General features: G+C 45.9%; 1 protein-coding gene across 1 annotated transcript in view; it reads right to left on the bottom strand.

The window, feature by feature from the left end:
• The window catches only part of LOC114890458 (serotransferrin-like), a 31,230-nt gene extending 21,736 nt beyond the window's left edge, over nucleotides 1-9,494 (bottom strand). Inside the window, exons 1-4 of the mRNA XM_029213914.1 lie at nucleotides 9,391-9,494; nucleotides 7,254-7,426; nucleotides 1,303-1,411; nucleotides 348-524 (exon numbers count right to left, since the gene is read on the bottom strand). Coding sequence (XP_029069747.1) covers nucleotides 348-524; nucleotides 1,303-1,411; nucleotides 7,254-7,426; nucleotides 9,391-9,433 — 502 coding nt within the window. The 5' untranslated portion in view covers nucleotides 9,434-9,494. The remainder of the gene's footprint in view (nucleotides 1-347; nucleotides 525-1,302; nucleotides 1,412-7,253; nucleotides 7,427-9,390) is intronic.
• Between the last annotated feature and the right edge of the window lie 6,332 nt (nucleotides 9,495-15,826).

The following is a 15,826-nucleotide window of genomic DNA, read 5'->3' on the forward strand; positions in this document are numbered from 1 at the left end:
AGCAGAATGGGAAAAGCATCAGCCACAGACAGGAAAGCACCCCAGGGAAGTGGACAGTGGGGCCCAGCAACCTTGGCCCTGACTGAAGCCCTCTGTTCCCTTCCCCCGACTCCTCAGGACAACCTCTGGTGGGGTGTCAGGAGCTCAGAGATAAAAGGACTTATGACAGCCCCTAATGGCTGCTGGTGCAGCAGACCTGCCAGTTTAAAGCTGTTTAACCTCCCACCTCCACTCCCAGAGTCATCACATATCATCACCTGATCATGTCTGAGTGACGCCAGTGTGGCCCATGTGGGCATCTGAGGAAGAGATGCCTGCTGAGGGCACTCACCCTCCTGCCTGCTTACCTCTCTGAAGAGATTCATGTGGCTCAGGCAAGTCCCAGTAAAGTAAGCCCATGGGGATATTCCACCCAGCAGATCTGCCGAGGCCTGTGTGGCAGGACTTCTTGCCTTTGAGCTCTTTCAGACCGAACTCAGTGCCCTTCTTCACCACGGCCACAGCGTAATACTGAGTTTGCAGGTCTGCAAAGGGAGACCGTGGATGAAAGACTCTCAAACTGGGCCCCAGGGAAGCACTGCTCATCACTACTGGGCTCCTGAGTAGGGAAGGGGAACCCCGAGGTAACATTTATGTTGGGTTGGCTTCTAAAGAGGGAAGGATCAGAAAAACTCTCATAGGCTTACATGGGAAAGGAAGGACCACAGAGGAGACATTTGTAACAACCCTCCAGGCAAACCCAGGAGCAAGAAGCCACATGCACACATGCCCCAATGCTATTGCCTACCCAGGCCTTGCAGGGAGTATCTGCCTACAACTACCAAGCCAAGCTCCCCTGGAAACTGGAACTGTGGCAACAGAGGCCACAGTCCTGACTTTCTCTAAGTATTTCTGTCCCTCACACAGGCCCAGGGACAGTGGAGTTGCTCTCAGAAGAGATGCAAAGCTGTCAGGGCTCCAAGTTCGTGCTCCTGTGTGGTCTCTCCCCTGCGTGTGGCACCTGTGGTTCTTGGAGAACTGCTCTTTACACATTTAAACCCCAGTGGTTCAGCTCAGATTGCACACAGCCTGCCCAGGAGGTCAGTGTCCTGAGCACCAGTCCTCAACCAGCCCAAAGCTCCCAGAGGCCTTGAGTCGTGGCTGTGGGGGTTGATAGGGCCCCTCATTCCCCACTCACTGCCCCCTGGGGCAGGCTTACCAGTAGCTAATCCCCATTACCTGCCTGAATGAGACAAGACTCAGCATCTACCAGGAGAGAACAAGGGCCACAAACACCTTCCTGGGTCCCCGGGGAGAACTTACTATCTTTTGGGCCGTAGAACTCTGCCACTACAGGCTTCAGGTTGTAGGGCTTCAGGCCTGCCTCAAACACCAAACCACCATCCAACGTCACAGCATCTGCTTCGTTATCCTGGAAGAGAACAGACCAGAGTCTGATGAAGCCCTTACTTCCGAGCAAGGTCTGTCTGTAGTTGGGTGGTGCTCCTTGGATCTGGGGCCAGAAGAGCACTCAGTTTGGCCAATAGCTAACTGCACAACACCACAAGCTTCAGTTAACTCTACCTCCCTGGTGAGGGGATTTGTCCACCATATTCCTTAATTCCTGCAAAGAGAAAGAATGGATCGTTTTTCTGTTTTCCCTGGTGAGGAGTCCAGCTGCTGGCCCAGAAAACTATCGTGATTTTTCAAGACTGACCTAAATTACAGAGGCTTTACCAGCAGGCCTCTTGGGGGAAAGCTGCCCCCCCAACACCAGACTGGGTGCACAGCCCATGCACCACAGGCTCTGAAGGGGCTGCAGTCAAGGACTCAGGTCCCTCTGCCTGGCCATGCTGTTACACATATTTACATTTCAAGTTCAGGTCCTTTCATTTGGTGACCTCTTTATTTTGGGCCTTCTGCTGAGATCTTCCTCAGATGCCTCTGTGGAGAATTCTCTATGGGGAAGGGGAGGCTTGAAGACATCCTTCTCCACTCTGATTCAGTACTCAGTACTTTTTCTTCCTGTCCTGGGTCCATATAACTGCAGGAGTCTTTTGTTCAGGGACGGGCGCTTTCTCTGGCTTTAACTTCTAGCTTATACTCTGAACTGAGTGTTAAATGCTAATTATTACTTCCATTATGGCTGATTGTTCATTTAATCAACTACACAGACACCATTGTCGAATTCAGCTCCATTTTACACATTAAAAAATAGAGGCCCAGAAACTTTAAGTCACCTCCCCAAGCCACATAGCTAGTAAGTCATGGAGCTGGGATTCGAATCCACGTAGTGTGGGTTTATTTCTCCCATTTACTGTTACTTGCTGGGTTTTTGGTTTTCATTTTTAGTTTTTGCTTCCAATAATTCTCATCTTTAAACCAGTAGTTCACTTGGTTCACTATAACCAATATTATAGATACCTTCCCACTAGGTCTAGAATTTATTTTCTCTTGAAGTGAGAAGCACCATCTTTTATATAGGCACTTCATAACATACTTTTATTGCTTTTTTTCTTGCTTCAAATATCTTTAATCAAAATGATTTTTCTTGAAGCCCTTGCTAGTACTCCATAAATAGTTCTTACTATTTATGGATTAAATTACAAGGCAGGGACTATAGCTCTATGATCTATGTCATGTTATAGATAAATAATAAGGTAATAGTATTTGTAAATGAAATAAAATAATAACGTAAGCCAAACCATATATTTGTCTAGCTGAAACTTTTCTTTCAATAGTTGGAATTGTTTTTGTTATTTTATTGTAATTAAATAACAACATAAAATTTATCATTTAACCATTTTTAAGAGTACCTTTCAGTGCCATTAAATACATTCACAATGGTGAAGGACTTTTTATTCCACAAATAGACTCCATATATGAAACAATCGTTATGGTTTTCTTGGTATCTCAAAAGGTAGGTGAAACCTCCAGAGACTGTCCCCACCCACCTCACACACCACAGAATAAAAATAAATGAGTAAACAAATAAGAGCTTATCCTAGAGCAGTGAGGTTGGGGCTTTTTTGGCCCAGACACCAGGATCCTGGGCAGGAATCACTGGGGCCTCAGGGGCTCAGGAACCAAGGAGCCAAGGCCTAACTCATGGAGTCCACAAGAGCAACAGGGATTCTGAAGGGAAACTGAACCAGCAGGGAGGGGCAGGATTAAAGTCAAGCATGACTTCCCAGGTACAGATAAACAAACCCAAAAGAAGGTAAGCCACAATGCATAGGCATCAGCACGAACAGCAGACTTGGGCTCTCAAGGGTTGTGGATGTTGGAATGGTCAGAAACAATGGAGAAGAGCTATATATGTGCTTTATTGGAGAAGAGCTATATATGTGCTTTATGCACAAAGTGAAGGCTACAATCACAGAGATAAGCATAGAAAGGAAATTATCAGGAATAAAAAAGAAAAGCTGTTTAAACTGGTACTTCTAGAAGCAAAAAATATAATTGTTGAAATTAAAAAAAAGTGAATGAACGGGCAACAAGTTGATTAGACGTGTTTAAACTGAGAATTAGGAAACTGGAGGCTATATCTGAAGAATTCATCCCAGATGCTGCCAAAAAAGAGGTGCAGAGACTGAAACTATGAAAGAGGGATTAAAAGATATAGATGCTAGATTAAGGAAGGCCTAACGTGTTTTCTTGGAATTTTAGAATTAAAAAAAGAAAAAAAAAGGAACTAAAGAAAAGGCAGTATTTAAAAAGATAATGGCAGCAAATTTTCCAGAACTGGTGAAAAACATGATTCCACAGATGCAACATACTTTAAGCAAGATAAGTAACAAGATTTCTACAACTGGAAATATCATAGCGAATCTATGGAACATCACCAACCAAGGACATGAAATCTCAAAGTTTTCCAGAGAGATGATTGAGGGAATAATAGGATAATATCAGACTTCTCAACTACTACAGTGGAAGTCAGGAGACAGTGGAATGGTATTTTTAAATAGTGTAAAAATATCAAACTAGAATTATACATTCAGCAAAATTACCATTCAAGAATAAGGGGGAGATTAAAGCATTTTCAGAGAAAACAAACAAGCAAGCAATGGAGAGAGTTTAACACCAAGATACTGACTCTAAAGTATCACCAAAAGAACACATTTCAAAAGGAAAACTTGTCCCAGAAGGATGGTCTGAAATATAAGAAGGGATAGTAGGGAGTTCCCTGGTGGTCTAGTGGTTGGGATTTAGTGTTTTCACTGCCGCGGCCTGGATTCGATCCCTGGTTGGGGAACTGAGATCTCGCAAGCCACGTAGCTCAGCCAAAATCTTTTTTAAAACTTAAAAAAAATAAAAAAAGAAGGAATGGTAAACAGATGAAATGGCAAAAATGTAAACAAGTCCAAATTTCTCTCTCTGCCTCTCTCTCTCTCTCTGTCTCCTTCCCTCTTTCTGAACTTTTGGGTGCATACACAAACTTACACATGCACACACACACACACATATATAAATATATATTTATATAGTATTTTATGTATACTGCCAACAAATACATGAAGTATCTACATTCCAGGGTTAAAACAAGATAGACATAAAATATCAAATAGTAATATCTACACAGGGAAGAGCAAAGTCTGAGCTACTACATTCCAGAGTTCTTTTGCTGTTTCAGAAGGACATAATGGTCAAGATTATTTTACTATTAACATTTTGTTAAGCTAAAATTGTACAGTAAAAATTTAAGGAAAGTCATTAAAATATATAAATTGTTTAAATTTACTTTCAGTAGGGGGAAAGGTAGAATAAAGGGAAAACAATCCAAATGAACACACATGTACGAACTCCATTTTTAAAAATCAGAAATCAGAGGGAAAGCAGGACTAAGAGAAATCAAAAAGTAAATGGCAGAAATAAGTACAAATTTATCAATAATAAAAATAATAATTTGGGCTTCCCAGGTGCCTCAGTGGTTAAGAATCCACCTGCCAATGCAGGGGACACGGGTTCGAGCCCTGGTCCGGGAAGATCCCACATGCCGCGGAGCAACTAAGCCCACGCGCCACAACTGCTGAGCCTGCACTCTAGAGCCCGCGAGCCACAACTACTGAGGCCGCGTGCCACAACTACTGAAGCCCACGTGCCTAGAGCCTGTGCTCCTCAACAAGAGAAGCCACCTCAGTGAGAAGCCCATGCACCACAACGAAGGGTAGCCCCTGCTCGCCAAAACTAGAGAGAGCCTGTGCACAGCAACGAAGACCCAACGCGGCCAACAAAGAAAATAAATAAATTTATTTATTAAAAAAAATAATTTATTAACGGTCTAAATTGTCAGATTTCATTAATAAACAAAATCCAGCAATATACAATTTTCAAAAGACACACTTGAAAGATCAGCACACAGAAAGTTGAAAATAAAGGAATGGAACGAGATATAGGAAGAGGATACTAACCAAAAGAAAGTTGATGTAGTATGTATACTAATATCAGAAAAATAGAGTTTAGTTAAGAAGTACTGCCAGAGATAGTGATTTTTTCATAATAATAAAATATCAAATTCACCAAGAATGATATGGGTTATGCTCTCATACACTGCTGGTGAGAGTGGAAATTGGAATAACCACATTGGATTTGCTTAAAAACCAAATACATTTGGCATCATCTTCAAAGTCAAATACTCACATATCCCATGGCACAGAAACTCTGCTCCTACATATATATTAAAGAGAAACTAGTAATTCTTGTGTCCCATGAGATTTGTATAAAAGTATTCCACAAACACTGATTAGAATAACAAAAAACTGGAAAAAATCCAAATGTCTCATGACCAGAAAAGAAAACATGAATTGTGGTATACTAACACAATGGACTTTTGTAGAGCTCTGAAAATGAAAGAACAATAGCTATATTCAACAACATGTGTGAAAACTTAGCATAATATTGAGGAGGGAAAAGCAAGTATGAGAAGACAACACATAGCGATGGCATGTTTATAAAATATTTTAAGAAGCAAAACTGTGCAATCATCCACACATACCTATATGTCTTAAATTAAAATAAAAGGCAAGAAAGTTTTAGGATTCTGTTTGCGCTGGATGGGGAAACACACACTAGTTGTAAGTAGGGCCAGTGGCTTACACTACCCCAAGTGGTGTTGTTCCCATAGAATCCAATGTTGCCACACAGTAGCCCTAGAAATAAGCTATTGGCAGTGATGAAGTTTTGAGAACCTCTGGTGGGTTTGTGGATAATATTATTTTATATTATTAACATATTTAAAAACAAAGAGGGGTATGCATACACCAAAGCTGAAATTATGTCATAAATCAAGAGTTATAATTAAGCCGTGATGGTAACTGAGGTTCAATAAACACACACACACAACAGACCAGTTGTTTATACCAAATCACTGATTCCTTGAGTTAATCATGCTCCATCTGGCTGAGTCTACCTCTCCCACCTCATTCCTCCTTCCAGTCTCCTGCTTGCTCTGCTCCAGTCACCCTACCTTCCCTACAGAAACTCAAACAAGCCCAGCTCTCCTCTGTCTCAGGCCCTTTGCACATGCTATGGTTCACTACCTGGCGTATTCTACCATAGCTTTTGGCAGGATTACCCATGCTCGTCCCTGGGGTCTCAGGTTCATTGCTTCCTCTCAGAGAGATTGTCCCTGACACCCAGGCCAAAGCAGGTTTCCTCTGAAAGTTCTGTTTCTTTCTCTCCATTGTACATGACACAATTTGAAATTTCACATCTACTTGTTTGCATGTCTTTCTTCTCTCCTGACTAGACTGTAAACGCCTCAAAAGTAAGGAGCGTGTGTGTTTAAATTCACTACTGCAGCCCCATTGCCCAGCACAGGGTCTGACATACGTTCAAATGTGCAGGAACAATGTTAAAGGAGTGAAGAGTATTTTGGAAAACCTAGAAGACAAAAGGATCAGCTATCAACAGCAATCATGACTATGTATTCCTCTTCCCTGTGTGTACCATTCATCTACTTCTTGTGATGCATCAGGAACCTCCAAAATAGTGTTACATGGCCATTCTGATAGCATGTATTCTTGTTTTCTTCTCTGAGTTCAGAGAATCTGGTGGCTCAAAAGAGTCCCCTTTCAGAACATGTTAGATTTTGCTTTAAGACTCATTAAAGGTGACTGCTCGTATTTCCATTTCTAAAGTGATTTTACTAGCACTAGGGGCTGACTGCCCCACACAGCAGCGTCCTACCTGTGAGCACAGAATGATTCCAAAACAACAGGAGAAAGAGAAAGTATGGATTTTCTTCTTCTCTCCTTTAGGCAGCCACGACTTACCATGATGGCCTTGATGCAATCGATGTAGGAGGTCTTCTTCACACAGGAGACAAAAGGACCAGTATCAGTGAGGACTTTATTCATATTTTCACGGAAACTGGAGCACTTATTGGCCTCATGACTTGAAACGGTGCACCACCTCACAGTTTTCTCTGAGACAGCCAGACACAGCCCTAGGGGAGAGAGGTCAGAGGTCCCTGTGCCAGTGGGAGAGACAGCAGCACCCTCTGGAGGGTCGTGAAGTCTACTTCCCCTCCATCATGTCCACTCCCACTCCTGTCCATGAACAACAAGAGACAGAGTTTCCACTGCATTCTGAGTCTGGGGACGAGTGACAGGCACCCTAATGTCCTCTTAGCTTCCCACTGACCAGACTGTGCTGGCCAGAGGGATGCCGACTTGACTATCAGCTCTCAATTGGAGACAATAAGCTGCTCCTCTGTGTTCTCTGAGCCTCCTTCATTCACCTCACGACCCGTGGCCTGCCATGGAATACAAGCTTCAGGATACACAGGGGATTTTCAGCTACGTCAAGGTGTTGGCTCAATGCTACAACTCTGGGAAGCCAGCAGGGAAGGAATTACATCATCCAGTAATTACTATCTTTTAGAGATGAGGGAACTGGGCTCAGAGAGTGATGCTTTACCCTAGGTTACCCAGCCTGTTAGTAGCTGAGACTGCCCTAGAAATCAGGTCTCCAGACTTTGGTCTCTGCCCAGGGAACAAAAGAAGATAACATTCTGAGTTGTCTTCCATGTGCTTGGCCAGTACATAGGGGTACATGATTGATGAGGCAATAAATTTGCCTGTGATGCTTATCTGTCATCCTCTGTTCCAAGAATAACTAGAAACTCCACATATTCAATGTTTCTCTCTGTTTCCAATGACCCCTCCCTCAATTTTACCATTAGGCTTTCTGGCTGACACTATGAGAAGCTAAAGCCAGCCATGTCTGTAGCAATTAATCCATGGGGTTGCAGATGTGTTGTCGCATGATATGAGCATTTGGCACTGTCCACAAAGCCCTCTGTCATCTCCACTCTGTGGATCAACAGCACAGGGCTGGCTCAAGGAAGTGGATGAATATTCACAATGCACAAAGCAAGAGAGGGGGACGGAACAGTTCTCCAGGATGGAAAAAGAGGGTCCACAGGAAGCCTGTCCCCCAACCACCCTTTATCTCACCTCTGCCCATGGGATATCAAAGGAGGCAACAAGGAGTCAGTGGCAGACTCTCCCAAAAACCACTCCTCCAGGCCCTCCCCAAACTGCCCCTCCTGAGATCCCAAAGGCAGGAATTTGTCCTCAGTCATGCATTTACCTTCCACAGCCCTGTGAGATTCTCTGAGGTTAGGATTGGGGGCTGGGCGGGTAGGCAAAGGCAAGTAAGGTGGGTCGACTCTCAAGGGTTAACTTTTTCAGGAAAGACAAGTAACTAAACACAGAAGGCTCCAAAGGTATATAAATGCACCACGACTGGCCAGCAAAAGTTAGAGGACAAAGGGGGCCTAACAGTGACAGGCTCCGAAGCACAGATGTGTGCAGCAAAGTCCCCTGCACTAGTGCCTGGATCCACAGCCTCATTTACTCTCACGGGACCTTTCCAGGTCAGGCTGTACTACCCCCCTCACCGCTGGGGACGCAAAAAGTTTGGCTTCAAATCCCATGCTCCAAACCCTTCAACTGCCCTGCCTCATTAGTGGGGCATGGTCAGCACCAAGGGCACCCATGGGACATCAGACTATCAGTGGAGGTGGGACCAGATCTGGGGAGGCTTTGAATGCCGTCCTAAGCAGTTTGGACTTGATTGAGACCGCAGCAAAGGGATTTGATAAACCGTGATGGAAGTGCTCTAATTTATTGTGTTCCGCTACTACAAGGTTTTCTGGACACGAGGAGGAAGCAAGGAGGGGGTGAAAATGTGGCAGCGGCACAGGCAGGACCAGAAGGTGCGCGCAAGCGCAGAGCTGTCCCTGAGGCAGTGATGAAGCAGATGCAAGGGTGCAGCGGGGAGAAGCGAAGGAAAGGTCCGGGCTTCCAGCTCCAGCGCGGAGCCCAGGGATGGTGTGGCGGGCTTCGGTATTCAGGGGGCACCCGGGCCGGCGACTCTGCGGGCCTTCCCAGCGACCGCACTCACCCAGGACCGCGCAGGCTAGCAGAGCGCGGACGGCGAGCCTCATCCTCCCGGGTCTGCGAAGCGGAGTGCCGAGCACAGACGCACCGGCTTCTGGGCCACCTCCCTGCGCCCCGCGCCCCTTTATCCCCCGCGGGGCTGGCCAAGCACAATCTTTGACCCCCTTTGTTTGTGCAGCCCGCTTGCCCAATCGCCCCTCAGCCCTCCCCCTTCATTCCTCGCTCAGGCTGATCACCTCATTTCCTGACCTCTGGGACAGATCCGTGGGTGGAATCCAACACAAAAATGCTGACTGGAAGGGAATTAAAGAAAAATCACCCCGTTGTTAACGCGCGCTTGCTCTGTGCCAGGAGCAGAGTTGCAGCGGAAAGAGGCGGGGGTGGCTCTGCTTCTGAATCCCAAGGTGCCACAGCTGGTCCTGAACCAACCTATGTGCTCATTCTACAGATGGAAGAAGGAAGGGACTGGCCCAAACGCACACCAGAACAGGAGAATGACAGGCAGAGACCTTCCTGGGGGAGGGTGTGAGAGAAGAATAAGGCTGACCACAAGTCAAAGACAACAGGCTCAACCTCTTTCACTTGTTCCAAGGTGTATCCAGAAATCCCACTCCTTCTTGGGCCTTAAAGGCCCATGGAGGAGCTGTCCCTCCCCATGTGTCCTCCTGAGCACAGGATCCTGGACTGGTAAACTTCCTTCCCTTCATGCAGCCTGCTGGACACCTAGGCTAGGGACAGAGTCACAGGAGAGACAATGTCTCTCCTACAAGAAGCTGCCCTGGAATGTGATCAAGACTCTGTGACACTCAGGACAAGTGACACATGAACACAAAGAAAGGGACCCAGGAGAGGATGTGGCCTGATCTCATCGCCCTGGGTCATCCCTGGCTTTCTCCAGAAAAGTGGTCTCCAAACCATTTTGATTGCCCATCCTTATCTGGAAAAATAGTGAGGCTGTACATTGTGTGTGTATATATATATATATATATATATATATATATATATATATATAAACACTTTATATATATATAAACACTTTTTAAACTAATATTGTGTATATTTCAATCATGAAAGGAATAGAAAATTTGTAAACAATGAGACAAAGATGAAACACTCATTTTTAAATGTCTCTCTATATACTCTGCCTTATACACAATGAAAAATATCTCAAGGCAAAATATACAGTTAGGGAAGGGGCAAAGTTCCTGATAGTAGATGTAAGCCCATATTCCAGAGAGTCAAGATAATTTTAGGTTTTCTTAAGTTACTTGTCCAACCCAATCAGATTAGCATTGTTTTTGGTTTTATTTACACTAATTTACACCAGACTTAGAAGATATCTCAATAGTGCCATTTTATTTTAGTTCACCTGTGTTTGTGATATTGGAATCATCTTCTAGGTCTAGTTTCTTTGCAGGAATCTTTCTAAGGCACTCATGCATTTTGTGAGATCTGATGAGTTAAATCACGTTACTTAATCTGTACATCCATTTTACTGGGCATATGCAAACCACAAAATGTGGAACCACAAAAGCCAAAAGTAAAGTACAGTTCAGGGAGTCACAGCCTTCCAGCATCCCCTTCCCCACCCCACCCCTTGTGAGGCTTTCCCCATCTTCCCTCAGGAACCTCAAAGGCCCTCCATGACATGCGTCTGCCTGCCTTGCAGACCAGGTGGGAGGCAGTGCCAATCCTCATATGAAACAAGAGTGAGTGTTAACTTATTCATCTTTTGCATGAGGAGTAAATATAATCGGAAGCTAGCATAAACTCCCCACGCCCCAATAGATTGTCTCATGTACAGGGGCTACACACGCCCCATTTCAGAGAGCACTACTTTAGCAGGGACTTTCTGTTTACAGGGGGGACATAAGACAAGCCCGGTCCTCCAAATCCCTGCCTCACCGTGAAGAAGAGTGGCGGCTGCTGCGCTTGTGTCCCTGCCCTTGTTGACCCTCCGGCTCAAGCCATGGGAAACCCAGAATCTTGGCAGAAGGGGCGAATTCCTGCTGCCCACTGCAGCAGGCATTAGGGGGTGGCCTGCCCTCATGGGGCACCTTGAGGTACAGAGAGAAGAATGGAGGGGGAAAGTCAGGGGCAGGGCTGGCTGGGAGAGACTCCACAGAGCAGGATGCCCACACTCAGCTCATGCCTTCTACAGGTCCTGCAGTGAGCTTGCAGAGTCTGCCCAGAAGCAGGAAGGAGAGTTGTCGAATGTTGAGCTAATCCACGAACACATGGGAGCTTGGTGGAGGGCATGCGAGGCAGATGGACCTTGATCCTCCCCCCTGGGCCCCTTCTGCACTCACACAGTGAGCCTTTCCTGAGGCAGCTCCTCTGGGGACAGGCCTACAGCCTGGCCTGAGCCCTCAGAGAGAGCACTCTGGCCAGGCTGAGCCCTCTCTGGGCCAGCCAAGCCTATGCCTTGCCTCAGTGGAGCCCTCTGAGTCTGAGCCTAAGACACGCAGGGGAGGAAGTACAGAGCCCACGGGATCTGAAGAAGGGCCAGACGAGACATGGAGAACAGGATCCTGCACCATCTACTCACAAGAGGCTTGGTTCTTGCTCAGGAGGACAGGATAGAGGCCTGTGTCTGCCACTCCTAGGAGGCAGGGGTGAGGCCAGCTGTGGGTATACATGAGTGCATGACCCTGGTTGTATGGCTGTGCCCACATCTATAATGTGTATGGGGGTGTGTGGTGGTGAGAGGTGAAAGTGTCAGTGTTCTGTGTCCTTGGTGGCCCATGACACTTGTCCCTGTGCTCTCCCTTATGGTGTTTAATTCTTTACTAGAAACACTCTGGAGTCAGGAAGCTCATTGTCCCTCTTTTACAGCTTAATGATGGCTAATACTTGCTGAGAGATTCACTGGGCCCTCACCACAGCCCTCTGAGATCGGTGCATTAGAATCCTCATTTTACAGATGAGATGAGGACACTGAGGCCCTGAGGGGTTATTAACTTGTCCAAGGTCAGCTGGCGAGCCAGGTGCAAAATCGGGCTGTCTGGTTCCAGAGCGTATGTACCCATCCACCAGGGACACTGCCTCTCCCATGAAACAGGGACACACACACAGGCCAAGAGGCTTGTCTGGGGTCACACTGAGAGAGAAACAGACCAGAGGCCTCCAGGACTGCCATTTCTCCACAGACACACAGCCCCCATTTTCTGCTGCAGAGGGGCTTGTCTCTGGGAGAGGTGTGGGTGCCCCAGCTGCAGCACCTCAGGCATGCACTGGCTTATCATGCTCAGATGGAAGGAAAGGATCATGTTTTCAGCTGTTCCACATGCCAGGCACTGTTCTGGGGCAAGACCTTGTGATCTTGACTAACTGCCTAAGGAGGTAAGATAAGTCCCCCATTTTTTAGATGTGAACATTACAGTAAAATGACAGGTCCTCATTCACAGAGCTCTGGAACCTGAACTCAAATCTCCTAAGTCCCAGCCTTCTCTAGACCACAGCTGCCTTCTTGATATTGATCTTTTCTCCTTTTTTTTTTTTAAATATTGATCTTGTCTCCTTTTCTCATATTGATCTTGTCTCCTTCTTTTTTCTATATTGATCTTCTCTTTATTTGTCCAGAGAGGAAGGGAGAAAGGGAGGAAGGGAGGGAGGAGAGAGAGAGAGAAGAGAACTTCCAGTTACAGATGAATCTAAGTCATGATCCAAATCTTCCACCATAAGCTGAATAAAACTCTTAAATTTCAACAGGATTGGCCCTCTTGTTGAAAGAGGTGGACTTGTGTGTACATGCAGGGAGGTTGGGTAGCTGACCTAAAGGAGATGGCATGAAGGCATTGGTCCTCTGAACCAATATTTGTTTCTAAATGTTGCCTCATTTACAAAGAAGCAGGGCAAACAAAGGGCCTCTGTCTGCTTGAACCCGTCCCTCCTCCCCCTCTCCCTCACTGCTCTCTGCCCAACACCAAGGCTTGTCCTCTGAAAGGCCTGCCTGTGGTCATTGGGAAGGTGGGATCAGGCAGCCGGAGAACTATACTCGTAGACTCCTTATCCTGCAGACCTGCCAGCTCAGGGATGTGTGGCGTGATAGTTGGTAACAAAGAGCAGAGTCTTTTTAGGAAAATGCCAGGTAATTTGTAATGTCATACACCACCACCTCTGTCTCTCTCTTAGTTCTACCCCACAGAAGTCCCTGAACAATCGATGGCTCCTAGGTTTCTATTCTTTCCCCAGGGGAGCCCATAAAAATATCCTTTCCATGAAGAATAGTCCAGGACCAGATAGCTTCACGGATGAATTCTACCAAACATTAAAGAAGAATTCTTCTTACACACACTCTTCCTGGTAATAGAAAAAGAAGGAATACTCCTTGACTAAATTTTTAAGGCAAGTACAGCAAAAACCAAAAACTGTCAAGGATATTATGAGAAAGATAAAAAAAAATTCTTTTTATGAACATAGATGCAAAAATCCTAAGCAAAATATTAGCAAATTGAATCCAGCAACATCTAAGAGGGATACTAAACCATTACCAAATTGAGATTATTCCAGGAATGCAAGTTATCTTTAAAAAAAAAAATCAGTGTATTTGATCACATTAACAGAATAAAGGAGAAAAGTTATATGACCATCAGTGGGTAGAGGAACAGCATTTGGTAAAATCCAACAACCATTCATTTTAAAACACTCTTAGCAAACTTATTCTAGGAAATTTGCTTAATCTGATAAAGAGTATGTACATGTGTGTGTGAAATATACATAAAAGAAATATATATGTAAATATACATAAGAAATGTATATGTGAAACCATCATATTCAGTGGTGAAATGGTGAATGAAAGTTTTCCCTTTGAGATCAAGGAAAAGATCAGAAGGTCTACCATTATGATTTCTATTCAACATTTTTACTTGCAGCCCTACCTGCCAGTCTGCTCAGGTATGAAAAATATATAATAATATAAAAGGATTGAAAAGGCAAAAATAAAACTCTTATTTTCACTAATGATATGATTGAAAATGTATAAAATTCTAAAAAACTAGATTAAGTATTAGAAAAATAAATGTTAGATAGACTTCCGGGAAGATGGCGGAAGAGTAAGACGCGGAAATCATCTTCCTCCCCACAGATACACCAGATACACGTGGAACAACTCCTACAGAACACCTACTGAACGCTGGCAGAAGACCTCAGACCTCCCAAAAGGCAAGAAACCCCCCACGTACCTGGGTAGGGCAAAAGAAAAAAGAATAAACAGAGACAAAAGGATAGGGACGGGACCGGCACCAGTGGGAGGGAGCCGTGAAGGAGGAAAGGTTTCCACACACTAGGAAGCCCCTTCGTGGGCGGAGACTGCAGGTGGCAGAGGGGGAAGCTTCGGAGCCGCGGACGAGAGCACGGCAACAGGGGTGCGGAGGGCAAAGCGGAGAGATTCCCGCACAGAGGATCGGTGCCGACCGGCACTCACCAGCCCACGAGGCTTGTCTGCTCACCCGCCGGGGCGGGGCTGGGAGTTGAGGCTCGGACTTCGGTCGGAGCGTTGGGAATGGACTGGAGTTGGTGGCGTGAACACAGCCTGCAGGGGGTTAGTGCACCACGGCTAGCCAGGAGGGAGTCCGGGGAAAAGTCTGGACCTGCCGAAGAGGCAGGAGACTTTTTCTTCCCTCTTTGTTTCCTGCTGCGCGAGGAGAGGGGATTAAGAGCACTGCTTAAAGGAGCTCCAGAGACGGGCGCGAGCCACGGCTAAAAGCGCGGACCCCACAGACGGGCATGAGACGCTAAGGCTGCTGCTGCCGCCACCAAGAAGCCTGGGTGCGAGCACAGGTCACTCTCCACACCCCCCTTCCGGGGAGCCTGTGCAGCCCTACACTGCCAGGGTGCTGGGATCCAGGGACAGCTCCCCGGGGAGAACGCCCGGCGCGCCCTAGGCTGGTGCAACGTCATGTCGGCCTCTGCCACCGCAGGCTCGCCCCGCACTCCGTGCCCCTCCCTCCCCCCGGCCTGAGTGAGCCAGAGCCCCCGAATCAGCGGCTCCTTTAACCTCGTCCTCTCTGAGCGAAGAACAGACGCCCTCCGGCGACCTACACACAGAGGCGGGGCCAAATCCAAAGCTGAGCCCCTGGGAGCTGTGAGAACAAAGAAGAGAAAGGGAAATCTCTCCCAGCAGCCTCAGAAGCAGCGGATTAAAGCTCCACAATCAACCTGATGTACCCTGCTTCTGTGGAATACATGAATAGACAACGAGTCATCCCAAATTGAGGAGGTGGACTTTGAGAGAAAGATTTATTATTTTTTCCCCTTTTCCTCTTTTTGTGAGTGTGTATGTGTATGCATCTGTGTCAGATTTTGTCTGTATAGCTTTGCTTTCACCATTTGTCCTAGGGTTCTATCCGTCCATTTCTTTTTTTAATAATTATTTTTTATTTTAATAACTTTATTTTATTTTACTTTATCTTCTTTCTTTCCTTCCTTCTTTCCTTCTT

The sequence above is a fragment of the Monodon monoceros genome, unplaced genomic scaffold, assembly GCF_005190385.1.
Source record: "Monodon monoceros isolate NGI ecotype Baffin Bay Population unplaced genomic scaffold, NGI_Narwhal_1 Super_Scaffold_11, whole genome shotgun sequence".
In the NCBI taxonomy this organism is placed as follows: domain Eukaryota; kingdom Metazoa; phylum Chordata; class Mammalia; order Artiodactyla; family Monodontidae; genus Monodon; species Monodon monoceros.